Source organism: Galeopterus variegatus, unplaced genomic scaffold (genome assembly GCF_000696425.1).
Source record: "Galeopterus variegatus unplaced genomic scaffold, G_variegatus-3.0.2 Scaffold1788, whole genome shotgun sequence".
In the NCBI taxonomy this organism is placed as follows: domain Eukaryota; kingdom Metazoa; phylum Chordata; class Mammalia; order Dermoptera; family Cynocephalidae; genus Galeopterus; species Galeopterus variegatus.
In genome coordinates this window covers 113,870-134,033 of record NW_007727899.1, presented here as the reverse complement: position 1 = coordinate 134,033, position 20,164 = coordinate 113,870, and the positions used below count along the sequence as shown (strand labels likewise).

At 44.2% G+C, this 20,164-nt stretch overlaps 1 protein-coding gene across 1 annotated transcript in view; it reads right to left on the bottom strand.

The window, feature by feature from the left end:
- Positions 1-10,648: 10,648 nt before the first annotated feature.
- Positions 10,649-20,164, bottom strand: part of LOC103595528 (zinc finger protein 382-like) — a 15,150-nt gene continuing 5,634 nt past the window's right edge. Inside the window, exons 2-3 of the mRNA XM_008578948.1 lie at positions 13,276-13,395; positions 10,649-10,857 (exon numbers count right to left, since the gene is read on the bottom strand). Coding sequence (XP_008577170.1) covers positions 10,649-10,857; positions 13,276-13,395 — 329 coding nt within the window. The remainder of the gene's footprint in view (positions 10,858-13,275; positions 13,396-20,164) is intronic.

The following is a 20,164-nucleotide window of genomic DNA, read 5'->3' as shown; positions in this document are numbered from 1 at the left end:
TGTACTGCCTAGCGCCTAGATGTGTGTGTGCTGCATAAAGACTATTCCTTCTTCAACCAAGGCTCCAAGAGCCTTTTTGCCAGTTACCTAGCTCATAGACCTGTGTGTGAAGTGTTTGTGAATGGGCTTGAGGAGTCTGTGAGCTCCAGACCCAGCCCTAGCTCTACAGCAAGTAACATGTTAGCTAGAGATTTTCAGCCTGGCACTAGTGACATTTTGGGCTGGATAATTTTTTATTGTTGAGGATATCCTGTGTATTGTAGTATGTTCAGCATTCTCACTGGCCTCTGTCCTCTAGATGTCAGTAGCACTGCACCTTCACCAGTCAAGACAACCAAAAACATCTTCAGACATTACCGAATGTCCCCTGGTGAGCAAAATCACCTCCCATTGAGAACCTCTAGACTAAGGAAGGAGGGCCTCCCTGATAGAGGGAGTCCCGTGAGACACAGATTTGACACATTTGGAAACCTCCCAGTTTGGCTCAATGGAGCAAGGCATTCCTTCAAAGCTGTCAGGTAGACAAGGCTGTGGACATCCTCAGGACTCTAATGAAAGGCATTGTGTGCTCAGCTCAGATTTCTGTAAACTGTTCCATAAGATGCTGTTCTGCTAATCTGATCCCTTCAGCTGGCAGAAGGCTTCTTGTCTTACTCACCTGTGTGTTGCAGCCTCAGAAAATGCCCTGGGGGTAGAGCTTTTGCATGAACTCTGGGGCTGCACACACAGCTGGAGGGTGTGCCTTTGCCTTTAGCACCATGCAGGTGCACCCAAATCACACCATATCCCTTTCTTGACTCTGTTGGTATCAAATAAAAGTTGATTTGTTCCAGTGATAAACCAGATGGAATGTGGGCCTGAAGAGGTGTAGGGGGTGCAAAGGCAATTTACAACTTTCCAGGCATGAGGAAGCTGATTGGCTCCCGCTTAGTTCCCTCTTCAGTCAAAACATCTATTAGAAAGGTCACCTGTACAAGATGGATAAAAGAGGCAGATGTTCTTAAACCTCGCACAGAGGTTAGCCAATGGAGTCCTTTGAGTGATGCCTGCCTGAGCACCAATTAAAGGACACCATTGTAAAATAATATGCACTTTATGAGGGACTAGTTTGTCTACAATGTTTCCAGCCAAAGATATTGCATAAAGCGAGTTACCCCATGTTGGTCTGTACCTAATTCCCAACCCAAATACACTTGACTATTTTGGTCTAGACCCTGTTGATCATCACAGACAGCCACCAAATCCCTCTCCTCTCCTATGTATGGAGGGAAGCAGCTGCTGTATTTGCAAACCCTGCTTGATGGAGTTTGGATGTGTTGTCCCCTCCAAAACTCATGTGGAAATCTGGTCCCCAATGTGGCAGTGCTGGAAGCTGTTTTGAGTCATGGGGGCAGATCCCTCATGAATGGATTAATGCTCTCCCCAGGTGGGGGGATTAATGAGTGAGTTCTCGCTCTATTAGTTCCCACAAGAGCTGGTTGTTTAAAGGACCCTGGCACCCCCCCTCTCTCTCTCTCTTGCTTCCTCTCACCATGTGATCTGCTTGTACCCGCCAGCTACCTGCTGTTTTCCACCATGAGTAGAAGCAGCCTGAGGCCTGTGCCAGATGCAGCTGTCCCAGAATCATAAGCCAAATAAACCTCTGTTCTTTATAAATTACCATAAATTACCCAGTCTCAGGTATTTCTGTTATAGCAACACAAAACGGACTGATACACTGCTCCTTAATATAAACATGACACGACTCTGATTTACTAACTTTCTTTGGGGAATTCCTCCTTGGCACCCATGTTTATTTATAAAGCTGGTTTGGAAATACAGAGGCACCACTGTAATTTCTGAGGGTTTAGTTGAGTCAGTTGGGGAGTGCTGGCATTACCTGGGTGACAAAGGAGAGAGAGGTGAACTAGCAGCCCCCATGCAGTGTGCCCTCCCTGAGGCATTGAGCCTGGCCCCACCCTCCCAGCAAGGGTCTGAGAAAAAAATACAACGGGGGTGTATCGCCCTTTCTTATTGGTTTCGATGCCTGTATTCTCACGGATGAGGCCAGTGTTCAAGTTTGGGTGTACCTCTTTAAGGGAAGTGAATAAATATTGTAAACCAGGTAGGTCATGTTTTACATCACTTGATGTACAAGAATGTTGACATGTTGTTATTTTTCTAATTCAGTGATTCTCAACTACAGATAACTCTGCACTTCCACCCCGGGGACACTGGGCAATGTCTGGAGACATTTTTGGGTGTCACAAGTATGGGGGTTGCTGCCGGCATCTGTTGGGTGGATGCCAGGGATGCTGCTCAATATCCTACAATGCATGGGAGAGTCCTCACCACAATGAAGAATGATCTGGTGTTGGTCAAAGGATACAAAGTTTCAGTTAGACACTAGGAATAAGCTCTGGAGATCTATTGCATAGCATGGAGACTGTAGTTAATAATAATGTATTGTATACTGAATAATTGCTAAGAGAGTAGATCTTAAATTTCCTTATCACACACACACGCGTACACACACACACACACAAATGCGAGGTGATGGCTAGGTTAATCAGTTTGATCTAATCATTTTACAATGTATACATTATGAGGGTACTTAGAAAGGTCATGGAAAGATTGGTGTCATCTTTTCATTCTATTTGTCTATGAATTTTTTGAAATACCCTTGTATATGAAAACATCATGTTGTACATTGTAAATATGTACAATTTTTATTTTTCACTTAGACCTTGATAAAACTTTATAGATGTTAACCACATCAAAAAATACCTTCACAGCAAAAATAAGTAAAATAAAATAAAATAAAGAGTGATCTGGCCTGAATTTCCTTAGTGTTGAGGTTGAGAAACTTTCTCTGAATGGAACCTAATACAGTCCAAAGCACTCAGGTGAGGCCTATGGATCAGAAGGTTTAAGAACACCAAACTCAGTGTGGTCCAGGATACCAGGAGATGAAGCTGGGGCTGCCCTCAACCCTCAGATCTCCCCTTCTGTTCCCTCCTAAGACATGATGCTGTGGCTGCTCCCTCCCTGGTGGCTCCTTGAATGCCACCTGTGGCTGTTTCTGTGACAACATGGGCTGACAAAGATGTTCCACATAAGGCATCCTACAGCTCTGCATGTGAAATAAAGTTTTCCCAGATTCTGCCAAGTGACCCAAGGATCTGATCATCATGCAATAGTGGGTGTCCATGGGGGGGTGGTCTCTGGTACACGTTAAAGACCATCCTCTCTGCAGCAGTCCCAGGGACTCCACCTCTGAGATTGAGACTCCGGCTCTTCACTGTCCTCCCCTATCACCTTCCTCTGTCTCTAACCCTCCTATAAGGATGTTTTCAAATTTGAGGGTTGTTATGGATTAAATGTGTCCCCCAAAGATTCATGTGTTGGAAACTTGACCCCCATCAAAACAGTGCTAAGAGGATGGGAAATCCTGTTATGATATTTGAAAGGTGGGGCTTTAAGAGGTGATTGGATTGTGAAGACTGTGCCCTTGTGCATGGATTGATCCATTCATGGAGTCATGGGCGTGGTTCTGATGGCTTTATAAGGAAACCAATGAGCCTGTTAGCTCTCTCTTGCTCAGTCCATTCTTGCCATGTGACACCCTGAGCTGCTGTAGAAGAAAGCCCTTACCAGATCTTCCCTGAACCTTGGACTTTGCAGCCTCCAAACCTGTAAGAAATAAATTTTATTTCTTTATAAATCTCCCAGTGTCAGGTGTTCTGTTAGAAGCAACAGAAAATGGGCCAACCCAGGAGTGCAACGGGACCAGGCCCACCTCTAGGGTTGTGACTCGGCAGGTCTGAGCATGACCCATGTGGCAGGTCCAGAAACCTACCTTATGAGTTTAATCTTTAACTGAGTCAAAAGCCCTGACTGTCTGGGAGGGACAAAGAAACATTCTCCTTATGATCATTCTTAGTATTATTCTTTTCATTTTTGCTATTTTGCTGACATTAATGGCAGCAACAATAAGAAAAAATGTGAGACTCAGTAGCTCATCTTATCATAAATATACCACATAGCTGTTTGACATCATTTAGTCTTAAAAATAATATGTGTACACTCATGGTTATATGCTAATTCCCCTGATGGGATCATTGCACACAGGATACATATACCCAAATATCACATTGTATCCCATGAATATATGAATACAATCGTCATGTGTCACTTAAGAAAAAATAAATTTCAATATAAAACAAGAAATTTTTTAAAAAACGATTTACTTAATCTCCACCTGGCCATTCTGCCTCCTGAATTTTGTCCCCAACACTGTGTGGGCAGTTTTGTGCTCCATCGACTGGGATAAAGTCATTGGGGCCCCACAGAGTTGATCTGACTGGCACTGAAGTGCCGGTGCAGACCCGATTAGTGTCTTAGCCTGCCTGGGTTCAGGTTTGTTGGGAAAATAGAATAGTTTGGTCAGGGCCCTCACCACGGGTCCAGTTGGGTGTGGTTCAGCATCCTTTGTAAGCAATGTGTGTGTGTGTGTGTGTGTGTGTGTGTAGTTAGTGTGCATGCGCGCCAATGTATCTTTTTAGTTTTGTTGCTATTCTTGTGTTCTTGAGAGAGAGAGGGAGAGAGAATTTGGTGAAGCAGGCAGTTGGGCGTCTGCCTTGGGCGTCCGCCCCGTGCAGCCATGCTTTCCAACCTATGGCTCCAGGGATCTTTTGGTCGGTTTCCTAGCTCATAGACCTGCATGAAGGGGTCTGGTGACCCAGCCTGGCGTATGAAGGGTTTGTGACCCAGTCTGTGAATGGGCTTGAGGGGTCTGAGAGCTCCAGATCCAGCTATAGCTCCACCATCGGCCAAGTCAGACAAGATGAAGACATCAGCCTTAGCCTAGCACCACACGTTTTTTTTTTGAATTGATTATTATCAACAATCAACAAAATAAAATAAGCATTAAAAAGTCACTTCTTGGTCAAAGAAGTCTAGAAGGCACTGAATTGGTGTTGATATATAGTGTGAACCTCCTAGAGGAGAATGGGCCAGTTCCTGAAATCACACTGGATCATGGATGGCTTTTGGAAAGATGCTCACACCCTGAAGCTCTGCAGCAGTCAGCTGTGCAGTGGTCAGCGCTGGAGCTAAGGCTGGACTATGCTGGGAGCTCCTGTACCCTTTCCCCTCTCTAAAGGGGGCCAAGTGGAGGGGGAATGATGGTGTGCAAGGTGGACGGGGTGGGGCGGCCAAGGTTCCCTGAGGTGACGGGTCCAACCCCTGCATGGCAGGAGAATCTGTTTCTTACAATGTGCACACCAGGCGTGGTGCACTGACCTGCGAGCCCCCATAGCCCTGTGAGTGAGAACCTTCCCCCATCCTCAGATTACCTGTAGGGAGAGGCCCGCAGCCCCAGAGGTCAGGGGCCGCCCAGAGTAAGGAGTTGTCCAGAGTCTGGGGACGTGCTGTGCTTGTTCACAGTACAAATGCTGACCACTGTCCCCTCCTTTCCTCACAGCTCCACCAAGGGCTGGACACATGGAGGGCCCCTTCCTGCTAAGCCTCTCCTGGGACTACTCCTGTGTCTGCCTGTGTCTACACACACACAACACACACACACACATACACGCACAAAACACACATGACACACACAACACACAAAACACATGCACAACACAGATAGAGAGCACACACACAACACACACACGAACACACAGATATAGAGCATACACACAACACACACAACACACACCCAGCACACACAGACATAGAGAACACACAACACACAACAGATAGTAAACACAGCCCACACAGACATAGAGCACACACAACACACACAACACATTCACAACACACATGGCACACATAGAGCACACACAGATATAGAGCACACACACCACAACATAACACACACAACACACATACATACACACACAACACACACAACACATACCCAGCACACACTGACATAGAGCACACACAACACACAACAGATAGTAAACACAGCCCACACAGACATAGAGCACACACAACACACACAACACATTCACAACACACATGGCACACATAGAGCACACACAGATATAGAGCACACACACCACAACATAACACACACAACACACATACATACACACACAACACACAACACACACAATGCACACAGCACACACAGATATAGAGTATACATAAAACACACACACAACACACAGAGCACATACACCACACACAGAACAACCACAACACATACCTATACACACAAAAAACACACAACACAGATACACAGCACACAACACAAACAACACAACATGTACTCACAACATGTACACAAACATACAATGCACACACACAACACAATGCAGACATAAAACATACTCACAACACACACAACATACAACCGCAACACATACACACAACCCACACACGTACCCATTCACTGCATATACACAAATATATACAAGAACACACACATATACACACTAACATGCATACACAGATACACATACACACTAACAAATGCACAAACACGTGTGAACATAGACAAGCACACTCACATGTGCAAACATACATGCACACACAAAGAAAAAACACGTGTATACACAAAACCAGGTGTATACACAGACACATACACAAATATAAATACAAACACACACAAAACACAAACACATATAAGTGTATATACACATCCACAAATACATACATGCACACACAAAGACACACACATGTACGCAAACACACACGCACATACGTGAGGATCCCCACCTCCACCACCCACACAAATCACTCCCACTCCATACAAATCACTCAGTTAAGGAAAATAGAAAACACATCTTCAGAAACAGGAAATGCTGTCACCTGCAGAGTGCAAGGAAGCTGGCTCGGGGCTTGGACACTGCGGTCAGCCACATAAGTTCTTTATTGGGGCAGAAAACTTCTCAGAATAGAAGATTCTGGGCCCTGGAGTTAGGAAAGGCAGCACCTGTGTAGTTTCTACATTTTTATTAACCAGTTCCCCTTGGGAAACCTCCCGGCAGGACTCCAGGGAGCTCTATAATCTTGTTACCACCGTCTGTGTCTCTCTGGGGTGGAAACTAGTCCTTTTTAATCCCAGGAGACAGTGTAGCCATGGAAAGGACAGGGCAGCAGTTAGCAAATAGCCAGTGCTCCTGTGTCCCAGGGAGCTTTGGTGAAAACCAGTTAGGAACGTTGAGATGTTCCAACCACGACAGATGTCCCTCTGCGGAGAACTCACATTTCTGCAAAAGGGAGCAGATGCAGGGTCTGACCATCATACCTAACTTGGGACGCACCAAACAAGAATAGTTGGAACCATTACAGGATGAATTTGTGATTGAGGAATTTGGTTCTTCTTTCCCGAGTCAGGCTCTCTGAAGAGCCGGCCCTAGAGCCCAGCCGGCTGGGCACACACTGCATCATTCCAGAAGCTCCTGTGATCCTGGACACTGTACGTGCTGCTGTTGGGCAATTTCCTTCAGGCTTTGCAGATGCCACTGAGAAGAGCTTGTTGGCTTCCAGACTGCTGGAGGGATTGGGGATTTAGCCTGGATGGGCTGCCGGGTTCCGGCTGGAATTAATGACATAAAATTCACCCAAAGTACTACTCAGCCATAAAAAAAAGAATGAAATTCTGCCATTTGCAGCAACATGGATGAGCCTGGAGAAAATTATGCTAAGTGAAAACCCAGATGCAGAAAGAGAAATACAGCACGTCCTCACTCAGGGAGCTAAAAAGTAAATTTTAAAAAGAAAGATACAACAATCACAATAATTTGTTGAACTTTCAAAAAGAGAGAACACTACTGAGGCCACCAGGGGTGAGAAAGGGGGACTGGCAGGGGGAGGGGGAGGGAGCTTAATGAGAAGTTGGTTAACGGTTAACGGACACAGAGAATGATTACTATTGTAACGATGAATGAGTTAACATGCCGATTTGACCATCACACATTGTACACAATATTGATAGTCAATTTTGTACCCCACGAATATGTATACAACTCACAGGTACTTAGCGCATTCACCTCGTTGTGCAACCTCCTCCTCTATCTAGTTCCACAATGTTTTGAAGGTCCCAAAACAAAACCGCGTGACCGTGAAGCAGTCACTGCCTTCTCTCTCTGTCCTTAGCCTTAAGCAACCCCCAACCTGCTTTCTGTCTCTTGGTTTTTTCTTATTCTGGAGAGTTAATATAAATAAAATCAAGCAATATTAGTTCTTTTGTGCCTGGATTCTTTCACTTAGAACAATGTAGTTTTTTTTGGATTCACCCATGTTGTAGGATGTGTCAATAATTGATCCTATGTGATCATTTTTAACAACTCAAAGCAGCCCGTTATTCTCCACAAATTGGAGAAGAGAAGAAAGGAGAAGCAGCTTTCTCTGTGTCTGACCAACTTCTGTCCTGATCTGCAGATGTCTGTCCCTGTTCTGTGTATGGAGAATCATAAAATGCTGACATATTCTTTTTGCAGGTTGCTATACTAGGCTTTTTTGGTTCTTGCTCCATTTTAGTGGAAGCACACTGAAAATTGTGTATGGTACCTTTGGTAAACTTACAGATGCTCCTTCCCCCCAAAAGACATACACCTTCTCATCTAATCCCTGGAATCTCTGAATACTATTTTATATGGCAAAGTAAAGATGGGGGTGGGGAGACTTTGGAGTTGTGTTTAAGGCCCTTCATAAGAGGAGATGCTGCTGGATTATCTAGGTGAGCTCTAAATGCAATCCCAGTTTTCCTTCTAAGAGGAGGGCGGAGGAGATTTGATGACTACAGAGGAGAAGGTGATGCAAAGACTTAGGCAGAGATTGCAGGGTTGCAGCCACAAGCCAAGAAATGCCAAGGATTGCCGGCAAACACCAGAAACTGGGAGAGTGGCATGGAAGATTGTCCCTCAGGTCCTCTGCACAGAACCAAACCCACTGACACCTTGATCTCGGACTTCCAGCCTGCAGAACTGTGAGAGAGTGAATCTCTGTTGTTTTAGCTACTCCGTGCATGGCTCTTTATTATGGCAGCCCCGGGAAACTCACACGCCGGTCACAAAATATTAGGGTCACGCTAAAGTCACCCCAGTGAGAACCACCACTTGCTCCACCTGAAGCCTTCTTTCAAGAGGTCCCCAAAGTAACGTGGGGAACAAAAAGAAATACCGGGTGCTGGGTGGACCGAGCTCCCCAGAGCCTGCTGGCTTTGCACACACGTCCTGCAGCCTCGGAGGCTCCGTGCAGCGGGCGTGAAGCACCGTCCTGTACCCCCTCCCCGAGCTCAGGCTCTAGACGTTGCATATTTTTGAACCGTGGCTCAATGGAGTTTGCGGGGCGTTCAGCACACAGATTGGAGCAGCATCTCCAGAGAGAAAGTCATGCAGCTACCCCGGGCGGCAACGAAGATCGTCGCTTCCATCCGAGGTAACGTCCTTCCAGAGACACCCCGAGTTCTGGACACGGCTCCGGTGGGTCTACACTCGGGAAAATGCCGGATGAGAGGCTCTGCCATTTCTGACACTAGACTTTATGGTTAAACAGTGAAATGGGCTATGAAAGAGGCTGCAGGATTTCCTCTTCTGAGTCTCTTGTATATACAACAAGGCGGTCACTTGAAGAAAATCGAGTAAAAACGTCAGATTCCCTAAGCTAGAGACGAGGGCCCTGGCCATGCTGTTCAGGGTGTCGGGAAAATGGAAAAAAGAACAAAACCTCCTCCCCACCCAGCAAATCCCTCTGCAAACGTGAAAGGGAGAGAAAACAGTGATTACTGAGCAAGCGTGGAATCAGGACGTGGGCGACCCCAGGCAGCCCGCCGAGGGGACAGCGAGACGGAACGATCTGTCCGTCCCCGTCCTTGGGATGCACAGTCACTGACTCCTCGCGTCTTCACGGCCCCAGGCGGTTTGCAATTTGGAACCAGGGGCCCAAGTCACCCCCAGGAAACGGGGAGAGGGGACGTTTTCTTCCTCGGTGGTCACATTTCAGAGATGCCTCCCGAGCTCTTCAGGAAACGTTGTTTGCCGGGGCTGGCCTGGAGAGATGCACATGCCTTTGCAAACGCCGGGGGAACGTGCTCATGTGAACGCGCTGAGAAAAGGGGGTGCGGCAAGGGGGCTTCGCTCCCCTTTTCCCAGCGGGGAAGATGACGCCTGTGATGGTTAAACGTGTCTGCCCTTCACAGGACAAAAATAACGAGACGATGTTTATGGCCTTTGAAATTGTTCTGATGACACATAACGTTTAAAGAGGAAAGGTCCCTGTGCCAGCGACACTATAAAATGAAACACAAAGGGGGGATGAGGTGAAGTGGGGGCTTCCGCTGTGTCCGGTCGCCCAGCCCGTCCACTTCGCATGAGGTGCGTCCCCTCGGCCTGGAGCTGGCGGCGCGGATTCCTCCCCCCACCCCACGGCGCCACCTGCTGGCCCTTCCCCAAACGGTCCCCAGGTCGCCGTGGCAACAAGAGCGTCCTGAAGCGCACCAAGGAAGACACCGCGGCAGGCGCTTCCTTGCGACCGGAGGGCGCCTCCTGCAGCCGCCGTGCGGGGACCGTCCGCGGAGGAACCGCCCCAGCCGCGCGGCTTCCCGCCTCCTTTCCCGCAGGAGGGACGGACACCCCGGCTGTGTCGCCGTCCTACAGGCCTGGCCCAGCCCTCGGCCGGCCAGGCTCAGGCGGACGTCTACGAGGCAGACACATCCCTAAAGGCCAACTCCGGGACGACCGGCGACGGTCCCCTCGGCCTCGCCCCTCTGCGGGAGGCGGGAGCCCGGGTGTGGCCGTTGTCGGGCCAGTGTCGGCGTCAGCGGGCGTTCCAGACGCTCCTTAGATCCAGGGAGCGCGGACGCCTCGGGAGGGTCCCCGAGCCCCGAGCGTGGAGGGAGGGGACGGAGACGGCGGGAGCCCAGCGCTGGCGGGGACAGGAGAGCCGCCCTCCCCTCAGGAGGACCGGGCCGGCAGGCGGGGCCGGGGCCTCGGGGTGGCGGGGCCGGGTCCTGCTGGGAGGTGGCTTTTGGGAAGCCAAACAACAGTTTGTTATCACCTCCTCCCAATTCCCCATGAAGGGATTTTGTAAAATATGATAACAAGCCATACCTTCATAGCTCTACAGATTATATGCTGTTTACCAGGTACCGGGTAATATCCAAATTATTTGTATCTAGTGTACTTCTCACAATAACCCTTTGAGGCAGGCTCTTTTATTACTCCTTTATTTAATATAAAAATCAGAAGCCCAGAGAGGTCAGTGCTCATGTCTTACACAAGTCGACCCAGAATTTATTGGTCGCCCTTTTGGTGGCAAGACACACCCATGGCACTCCATCACTGCAAATGGAGCCTCAGTTACACAGCACGTGGTGCACACGCTGATTATGCAGCTGTCACAATTAAAGAAATGAGAAATAGGAACGAAAGGAAAATGTTTTCCCCCAGAGATGGCTTTTCACTGACTAGAATGAAATGAGTAATATTGTTCACAGCTGTTTAAGTTAATTCAGACTCAAGCTGTTGACAATTAGGTGCCTGGTTTGTCCATTTGTATGGAAACAATGTTTCTACTACACCCACTGACTTGCTTTGTATTGCCTTCAAGTTTTAGAATAAAGTTATTTTCTTAATTTAGGAGAAAGATTGGTAGTAAAGGTCATACAAATGTACACACTGTGAGAATAAGAAAAAAGTATGTACTGCAATACTTCTTTGACTTCTTTCTAACAAGCTATAAAGAGGCCAGGGTGGCATTTAATGTGATAGGTACAAATGTAAGTCACAATATACATTATGTTAAGTGTATATATTTCCTACGTGCATTTATGCTGGGTTCCACTAAGGAAAACTCCTGTTCACATAGAACACATATATGTATAAAACCTATGCACTTGGTGGGGGCTGTTCTGTGCATCTGAGGCTGTTGAGAAGCACCCCTGGCCTCTGGCCACTGGATGGACTAACTCCTTCCAGCCTCCAGTTATGGCAACCAAAAATGTCTCCAGACATAGCCAAATGTCTCTGGGCAGACAATATCAACACCAATATTTAACTATTGGTAGGTGATAAAATATTTTTAAATAGTTTAATGCTATAGTTAACATATCTGTTTGGAAATTTACATCCATATTGCATAACTTGATAGTTTTTCCTTCATCTCAAATTCTCTGATATATAGTACACTTGGAAGTTTTGTTGAAAGCCTTGACATATTAAAGATATCTATAAAGATTTACTTTATTCTTCACAATCAGTGAGACCTTCCTCTTTATATGGCATTCTCAATTTGTTGCATTGTTTCTCCCATGACTTCTTTGATTTTTCCATAAATTGACCTGGGGATCAAAGGTGGCAGCACAGGTTTCTCTTCTGTGTGAATCTTCTCATATACAAGGCCATGTATCTTCTGTCATAAAGTTCATCAGGCAAATTAGCTACAGTGGGCCAATTGTGTTGTAATGCAAACATCGCTCATACAATGGCTCAACAAAGTTAAGTCTTTATTTCTCACTCATGTAAAGTACAAACAGAGGGTCTGGGATAGAAGTGAGAAGATCTGCCCTCTGAAATCTATCTCTTGTGTCTTATGGAGGCCTATTCTCACCGATGGCTCTCAAGACCATCCTGAGGGTCATCTGCAGTTCAATCCCAGAAGGCCTGAGAAACTAGGAAAAACTTCATAGACATGTGCTTGTGCCAGGCCTTAATGTTCACCACTTGTATTCATATTCCCCTGAACAGAGCCCAGTTACCTGGTTCCACACAAAGGCTGAGTGGGCAGGCTACCTGTGTGTACAAGAGAAAAGAGGGTGGTTTTTGGACAACACATAGCCAGTCTCTGCCATAAAGACTTTCTACTCTGTGTAAATTCTCTGCTGCCTGCTGAGGGTGACTTATGATGAAAGATGTTTCCACATTTATTACAGTCATCCTTCCATATTTGTGGGTTCCACATCCATGGATTTAACCAACCATGAGTAAAAAACATTTGAAAGAAATGAAAAGTGAAAAATAATACAACAATAAAGTAATACAAATAAAGAACAACACAGTTTAAGAACTATTTACATGCTATTTATGTTGTATTCAGTATTATAAGCAATTTACACAAGATGCAAATTATAAAGCAGTAAATGCATAGGTTATACACAAATACTACACCATTTTATGTTAGTGGTTTGAGGATCCACAAATTGTGGTAACCATGAGGGGGTCTTGGCACATATACCCTGTGATTACCAAAGGACAGCTGTACATCCCTAAGATTTTACTTTTAGGAGAGTTCTCTAATGTATCCTGAGGTGTGACATCCAATGAAAGGTTTTTCCACATTTATTACATTTATGGGACTTTCTTCCTGTGTGAATTCTCTGATGCATAGTAAGCTCCCACTTCTGAAAAAAAAATTCACATTCATTACACGCATAGGGCTTCTCCCTTGTATGTGTTTTTTGATGTACTGTAAGAGATAATTTCTTTTTGGAGAATTTCTAACATTCATCCCATTCGTAGGGTTTCTCTCTTGTGTGTATTTTCTAATGTTTAATGAGTTTAGACTTTTTATAGAACGTTTTCCCACATATTTTACATTGAAAAGTTTCTCCTAATACCTGAATTGTCTCTTGGGCAATGAAATTTGACTTATCAAGGGCCGGCCTGGTGGCGCACTGCTACAGTGCGCCGCTTGAGAGCGCGGTGGCGCTCCCGCTGAGGGTTCGGATCCCACATACAGACCGGTTCCTGCTCACTGGCTGAGCGAGGTGTGGGCGCAACACCGAGGGTTGCGATCCCTTTGCCGGTCCCGGTCCGGTACGGGCGCGACACTGAGGGTTGCGATCCGTTGCCGGACACGAAAAAAAAAAAAGAAATTTGACTTATCAAAATATTTCCTATATTGGGCCAGCCTGGTGGCACACTGGAGAGTGCGCTGCTTGGGAGCGCGGCGGCGCTCCCGCCGAGGGTTTGGATCCCATGTGGAGACCGGTTCCCGCTCACTGGCTGAGCACGGTGCGGGCGCAACACCGAGGGTTGCGATCCCGTTACCGGTCAGTAAAAAAAAAAGACAAAAAGGAAAAAAAAATATATATATATTTCCTATATTGATTATATTTACAGGAGGTCTCTCCCATATGAACCTTCTTATGTGTAAATAATATTGGCTTATGTGTAAATAATAATATGTTGTAGGCTTTCCCTCGTCCACAATGTTCAAAAGGCTCTTGCCTAGTTTAAATCTTGTTATGCTCACTAAGATGCTCACGATGTCTGTCAATTTTCCAGGTATGTTATCGTCATCAGATTTCTCTGCGGCATGTGTCTCATCAGACTAGGAGGAAGTGCATTCTGACATATGTTAAACTCCTCAGGCCTCATTCCTGAATAGATTTCATTATTTATAGTTAGATTTGAAATATGGCTTCAGCTGAAATTAAACTTTTTTTTTTTAACTCAACTCTCTTCTCAGTTGAAGTGTTCCTGTTGGTGAAGACAACATGCCACAAAATCTATCATGATTTTCTTGACTCCTCTCAATTACATTATCATCTATCTGGACATCTGAAATGAAAAAAATAAATAACTATATCCATGAACCACACATAAGTATACCTTATTGAATGCTCTCTTAAAGGTAAAGAAGATTCTATTCTAGTGGCATGAGATTTCGTAAAAATCAATAATGGGGATTGATTTATGAATATATAGGTTTTCTTCCAATTGACTTAATGTAATAAATTATGTTAATAGATATTCTAATGCTAAATTATGTTTTCCTCATTTTGTTTACTTTCTTTTTTAATTCATGAAGAAATTGTTTGTTTATTTATTTATTTATTATTGATTGATTGATTGGTGGCTGGCTGCTATGGGGATCCAAACCCTTGACCTTGACGTTATAACACTGAGCTCTGATCAACTGGCCAGGCTCAAGAAGAAATATTTAATAAAAATATTCACCCACTGCCTGTTCATAATTTTCAACTAAGTGTTAATTACCAGCCATTTGTTTACCCTGTTCTTTCTTTATATTTTATTTTTAAACAACAGTGGGTGTCTCATGCTGCTTTTCTCATTATTCTGCTTTGTAGATGGCAAAGATTATTTGGTTCATCTACTTTTATGTGCAGGAGATATTCCTGTCACATAAGAAGGAATGTCACTTAGGTTCAGGATTTTCATCCATGTTTCGTGAGTTTTCACTGTTCCCTGGAGAATGCCTACCGGCATCTGGGGGGATTTAGAATATAAAATCTGCTCTTTCTTACACTACATGAAGACAGTTTCCTTCACAGTCCTCATTTGACATTATTTCCTCTGCTTCTTACAACCGTGACAGGTACAGGAAGCTCCAGCCCACCACCCTGGGCAGCTCCTCCCTGGTGGGTCTAATACTTGGTTCTGCAGCTCAGGCTGTGCCCACCACCTTTGAAAAATGTTTTTCTGGCTTCTTCTGAGATTGACTGCCACTCTCCCCACATTTCATGGTACTCACACCCCTGGCTTGATAATTCACTCTTTCTGAAGGCTTTTATTTTGTGCAATAGAATTTCAGATGTCTTCTAGTTTCAAATAAAATGGAGTCTCCTGAACATTACTCATTCTCTTTGTTGTTTTAGAATAATTTCCACAAAGAGAAGGGGGAAATGCTAACTTTAAAGTTTACTACTGCTGTAGATTGAATTTTTTCCTCCAAAGTTCATATTTTAGAAGCTTAATTTCCATTGTAACTGTTGAGGGTGGGAAGTTCTATTATGGTAATTGAAAGGTGGGGCCTTAAAGGTGTGATTGGACTGTAGGGCTATGCCAGAGTGAATGGATTAATAATGGTGTTCAGGGGCATGGTTCTGAGGGCTTTAAAAGAAGGGCACATGGGAGTCTGTCTCTGTCTCTGCTCCGACATTCTCTGCCACGTGAGACCCTGCACTGCTGTAAAGCCATCACCAAAGAAAACCCTCACCAGGTGTGTTCCTTGGACTTTGGACTTCCCAGCCTCTGAAACTGTAAGCAATAAAATTTAATTTTATTACAAATCACTCACGTCCAAGTGTTTTGTTATAAGCAACAGAAATGGACTAATACAACTCTCAAACAGAAATCTGAGCATTTCAACATGAAAACCTCAGTTCACTTGGTCTCAGGACCCTGAATCATGTTTGTCCTCCCAAGTCCAGAACCATCCCTTGCTCATTCCTATGCTGGGACTTCCTCAGCGTCATGATTTCTGTGGTGGTGGCACACAAGACTCACTCCTGGGCCTCTTATTTCACTTTTTTGTCAACCTCCTAGCAGACCACCTCTGTAAGTATGACATTAAATACCAGCTTTAGGCCACTGGTTTCTAAATTTGTATCTGCAACCATGATGTTCACTCTCAAATCTATATTTTATATTCATATATGTATTATATGTCACAATTGAAAAACAGTTCATTTGAACTGAAGCTACACCAAAGTAAACAATAATCTTTCTAAAACTGCCTTCTCTGAAAATTCTTCCTAAATTGTAATTCCTATTTTTTTCTCTCACTTTGATTAAATATTCCATATGAATTCAACACAACTAGTTAACATATTTTCTTGTTTCTCTGGTCAGAATGTAAAGTCTATTAAAAAGGGACATTATTTAGATCATTTCTGTTATAGGAACAAGTAAAAAATCACAAGTGCTTATAACCTGCATGATAAAGATGTGTTAAAAGACTAAATGTATGAATAAATGTCTGTGGTATAGTTTGAATGTCCCTCCAAAACTCATACTGAAAATTGATCCCCATTGTAACTGTTAAGAGGGTGGGATATCCAGCTATGGTATTTGAAAATTAGAGCTTTGGGGAGGTGATGGATAGGGAGGGCTAAGCCCTTGTGATGTATTGATCCATTCATGGATTAATAGCTTAATGATTTAATGGGTTGTAAGTAAGTAGACTGGGGGCTTTATACAGAGATGAAGAAACCATGCGGACATGCTACTCTTCCCATATGATACCCTGAACCACCTCCGGACTCTGCTAAGAGTCCCCACCATGTAGAAGGCCCTCACCAGATGCATCTCTATGACCTCGGTCTTCTCAGTCTATGAACTGTTAAGAAACACATTTTGGTTCCTTGTAAATTAGCAAGCATCAGCATCAGGTGTTCTGTTTTAAGCAATGGAAATCAAATGGAAATCTGAGAAATTACGTCCATAAGAATAGAGGACACAGAGGAACTGAGAATATTGAAAATAGCAAAAGTAAATGTCAAAGGAGAAATGCAGGGATTTGATTTTAAGTATTCAGCAAAATAAGAGGTGAAGGTATACATGTGAGAGCCCTCCTTGGAGATTATACAACGTATGTGTTTGACTCATGCAAACAAGCTGTTCTCAGGCCTGGGAGCTGGGGGATAATGGTGTAAACAGCTGAACGTGGCAAACATCCACTGGGATTTATACTTTCCAGCTTCCCTGCCATGTGTGCACTGACTGACCTGGAAGGCTCTGGTTTGGGGGTTCTTCTACACTCTATGACACTCACATTCTCCATGTAATGGAATTATAATTAAATAGCATTAATTATAAATTAAAATGGCTTATTTGTTTACTAACACAGAAAGTGTTGCTCCTGGGAGTTACTGGAAAGTAACTCACCCAACTACTCACCCAATGACACCAGGCTACTGGAGGCCTCCAGCACTGTGTCCCTGTACAGGGTCCTCTAAGCAGTGCACAGGTCCTGCTACTCCTCCCAGAGAAATTCCACAGCCATGTTTTCAAATGACACCAGTCCCTGTAATTCCACATTTCTTCTCAAATTGAATCACCAGCCCTGGGTCACAAGACAGAGACCTGAACATCCACCATTCCTTGTGTGTGTGTGTCATATGTGTATCTTATCTAAGATGCTGCTTCCTTGTAGTCCATATGAGTGGAGAAAAAAATCATAGTAGAAGTCTCCTGGGATTGGAATAACTCATTAGTTACTAAAATTTCTGTTACAAGGCTTACATTATAGATCTAGAATCATTCTTGCTAGGGATGAGTATGAATAAAATTTTGTTCTTCCAAGAAGCTTATAATTTGGTATGAAGACACAAGTATGAATACATAGGAGAAATAATGTCTTAGATGAACCAATTTATTTTATTTATTTATTTTTTGTTTTTGAGACCGGCCACACCGCACTTAGCCAGTGAGTGCAGCGGCCATCCCTATATAGGATCCGAACCCGCGGCGGGAGCGCTGCTGCGCTCCCAGTGCCGCACTCTCCCGAGTGCACCACGGGCTCGGCCCAGATGAACCAATTTAGATGCATGTTCAGAGTGCATTGGAATAAAAATATGTAGAAAATATAGTTCTATTTTGTATTCAGTTTGCAATTCGCTGAAATGCCAAAGACGTTTAGCTCTTCCATGGGAACACGTTTTCCCATGAAAATGAGGCAACAGCAAAAGTGCAGTCACAAGAGCAAAAAGAACACCCCCCCCCAAATGGAACCACACACAGCACCATGTCCAGGTAAATGATTTGGGGTGGTGATGAGATATAAATGCAGTATTGAAGCAACTGATTACAAAGAAATTATGTATTTAAATATTTTAGCTAATTCAAACAATGAAATATTAAATGCACTTATTGTTGATTTTTAATCATGTATAAATTAAAAGCACTTATACCATCCCCAAATTCCCTTCCTACACACAAAAAGGTTGCTTGTGCTCACCCCAGGGTGAGCACTGCCACTTCTAAATCCACAAAATCTAAATAATTAGGTCCTGTGAAAACAGGTAAGTTACATGACCAGATCTGCATTTTGTCATTCACTAGGAGAATGCAGAAGGGCTGAAGGTAGAGTCAGAGGGGAAGAAAGCAGAGTGACAAATGACCACCTACATAAAAACACAGAGCAGTAAGCATACAGAAGAGGGAAGTAATACTATAAAAGGCAAAAGAAAAAGCAAGAAAAAATGTGGTTGTGCCAATTTTGCACATCAAAACAAATTTGTTGTGCAGAGAGTAAAAATGGAATTTTACCCACAGGCCGTCTCCCTGAATGCAGCTAGTTAGGCACTGGTGCAGTAAAGAAAAATTGAAAAAAAATGAAAAGAATATTATGGGCAGAAGTAATATAGACTTGACACATGGACACATCATATTTGCAATATCGGTGGGAATGTCCACATGTTGAATAGATAATGATTCCAGAGTTCAAGAGAGAGCTGTAAGCTGAAGATACAAATTTGAAAAGTATCAGAATTTCAAAAGTACCTGAAGTCATAAGAGTAAATGAACTTAAAATATTTTGGGGGGAAAAAACACAACAGAAGACAAGTACACAATCTGCAGGAACACTAATGTTTAAAGATAGAGGGAAATAAGCAAAGCACAGAGGGATAAATACCTCGTGCTCACTTGTATGTGGGAGCTAAAAGATAAAGGAAGGAAAGAAAGACCACAGTAGTGCCGTGGACTTACAGAGGGAGGGAACATTCCTAGGGCTCCAAAGTGGAGTGGGGGAAGAGAGGGGGAGGGGGGAGGGAGGTTGGGGGGTAAGTAGGGGGGGGAAGGGGGAGNTCTGGCCCTCACATCATGGGCAGGAGAGGTGACAATTAGCTTTGTATCTCATGAATATTCTCAATTTATAAAATAATAAAAAATAAGATAGAGGAATATAAATAACTGTAAAGACTGAAAAAAAATTTTCTGAGTTTATTTCATGAATAAAGAAAGCTCAATTTAAAGAAGTCTACCAATGTAATTTATCATGTCCATAGAGTTATAGAGAAAAAGCCTTTGATAATCAATACAGACATGTAGATGGTACTTTTAGAAATACACTACAGATTTTTATTGTGTCACCAAAAAAAAAAAAAAAGCTAGGAAGTCATCACTTCATCCTAACAACAATTTAAAAGGTAAAAAGGCTGAAAAATCAAGAACTCTTCTGGGATCACTGAGAGAGAAGAGGTCACAAGGTAAGCTGCAGCCCCCAAGATTAGAGAGGCAGACAGGCAAGTACAGAGTCGTGGCTTATAGGAGCAGGGACCTACTAGCAGAAACTGCCTTGGGAACCTGTGCCTGAGCAGGAAAACCTAAAGTGTGACTCATAAGTTGCCAGAGGCTCAGTGGGGACAACACCGAGGGTTAAAAATCTCCAAGGGAGGGCCGGCCCGGTGGCGCACTGGATGAGTGTGCCGCTTGGGAAGCGCGGTGGTGCTCCCGCCCGAGGGTTCGGATCCCACATACAGACCAGT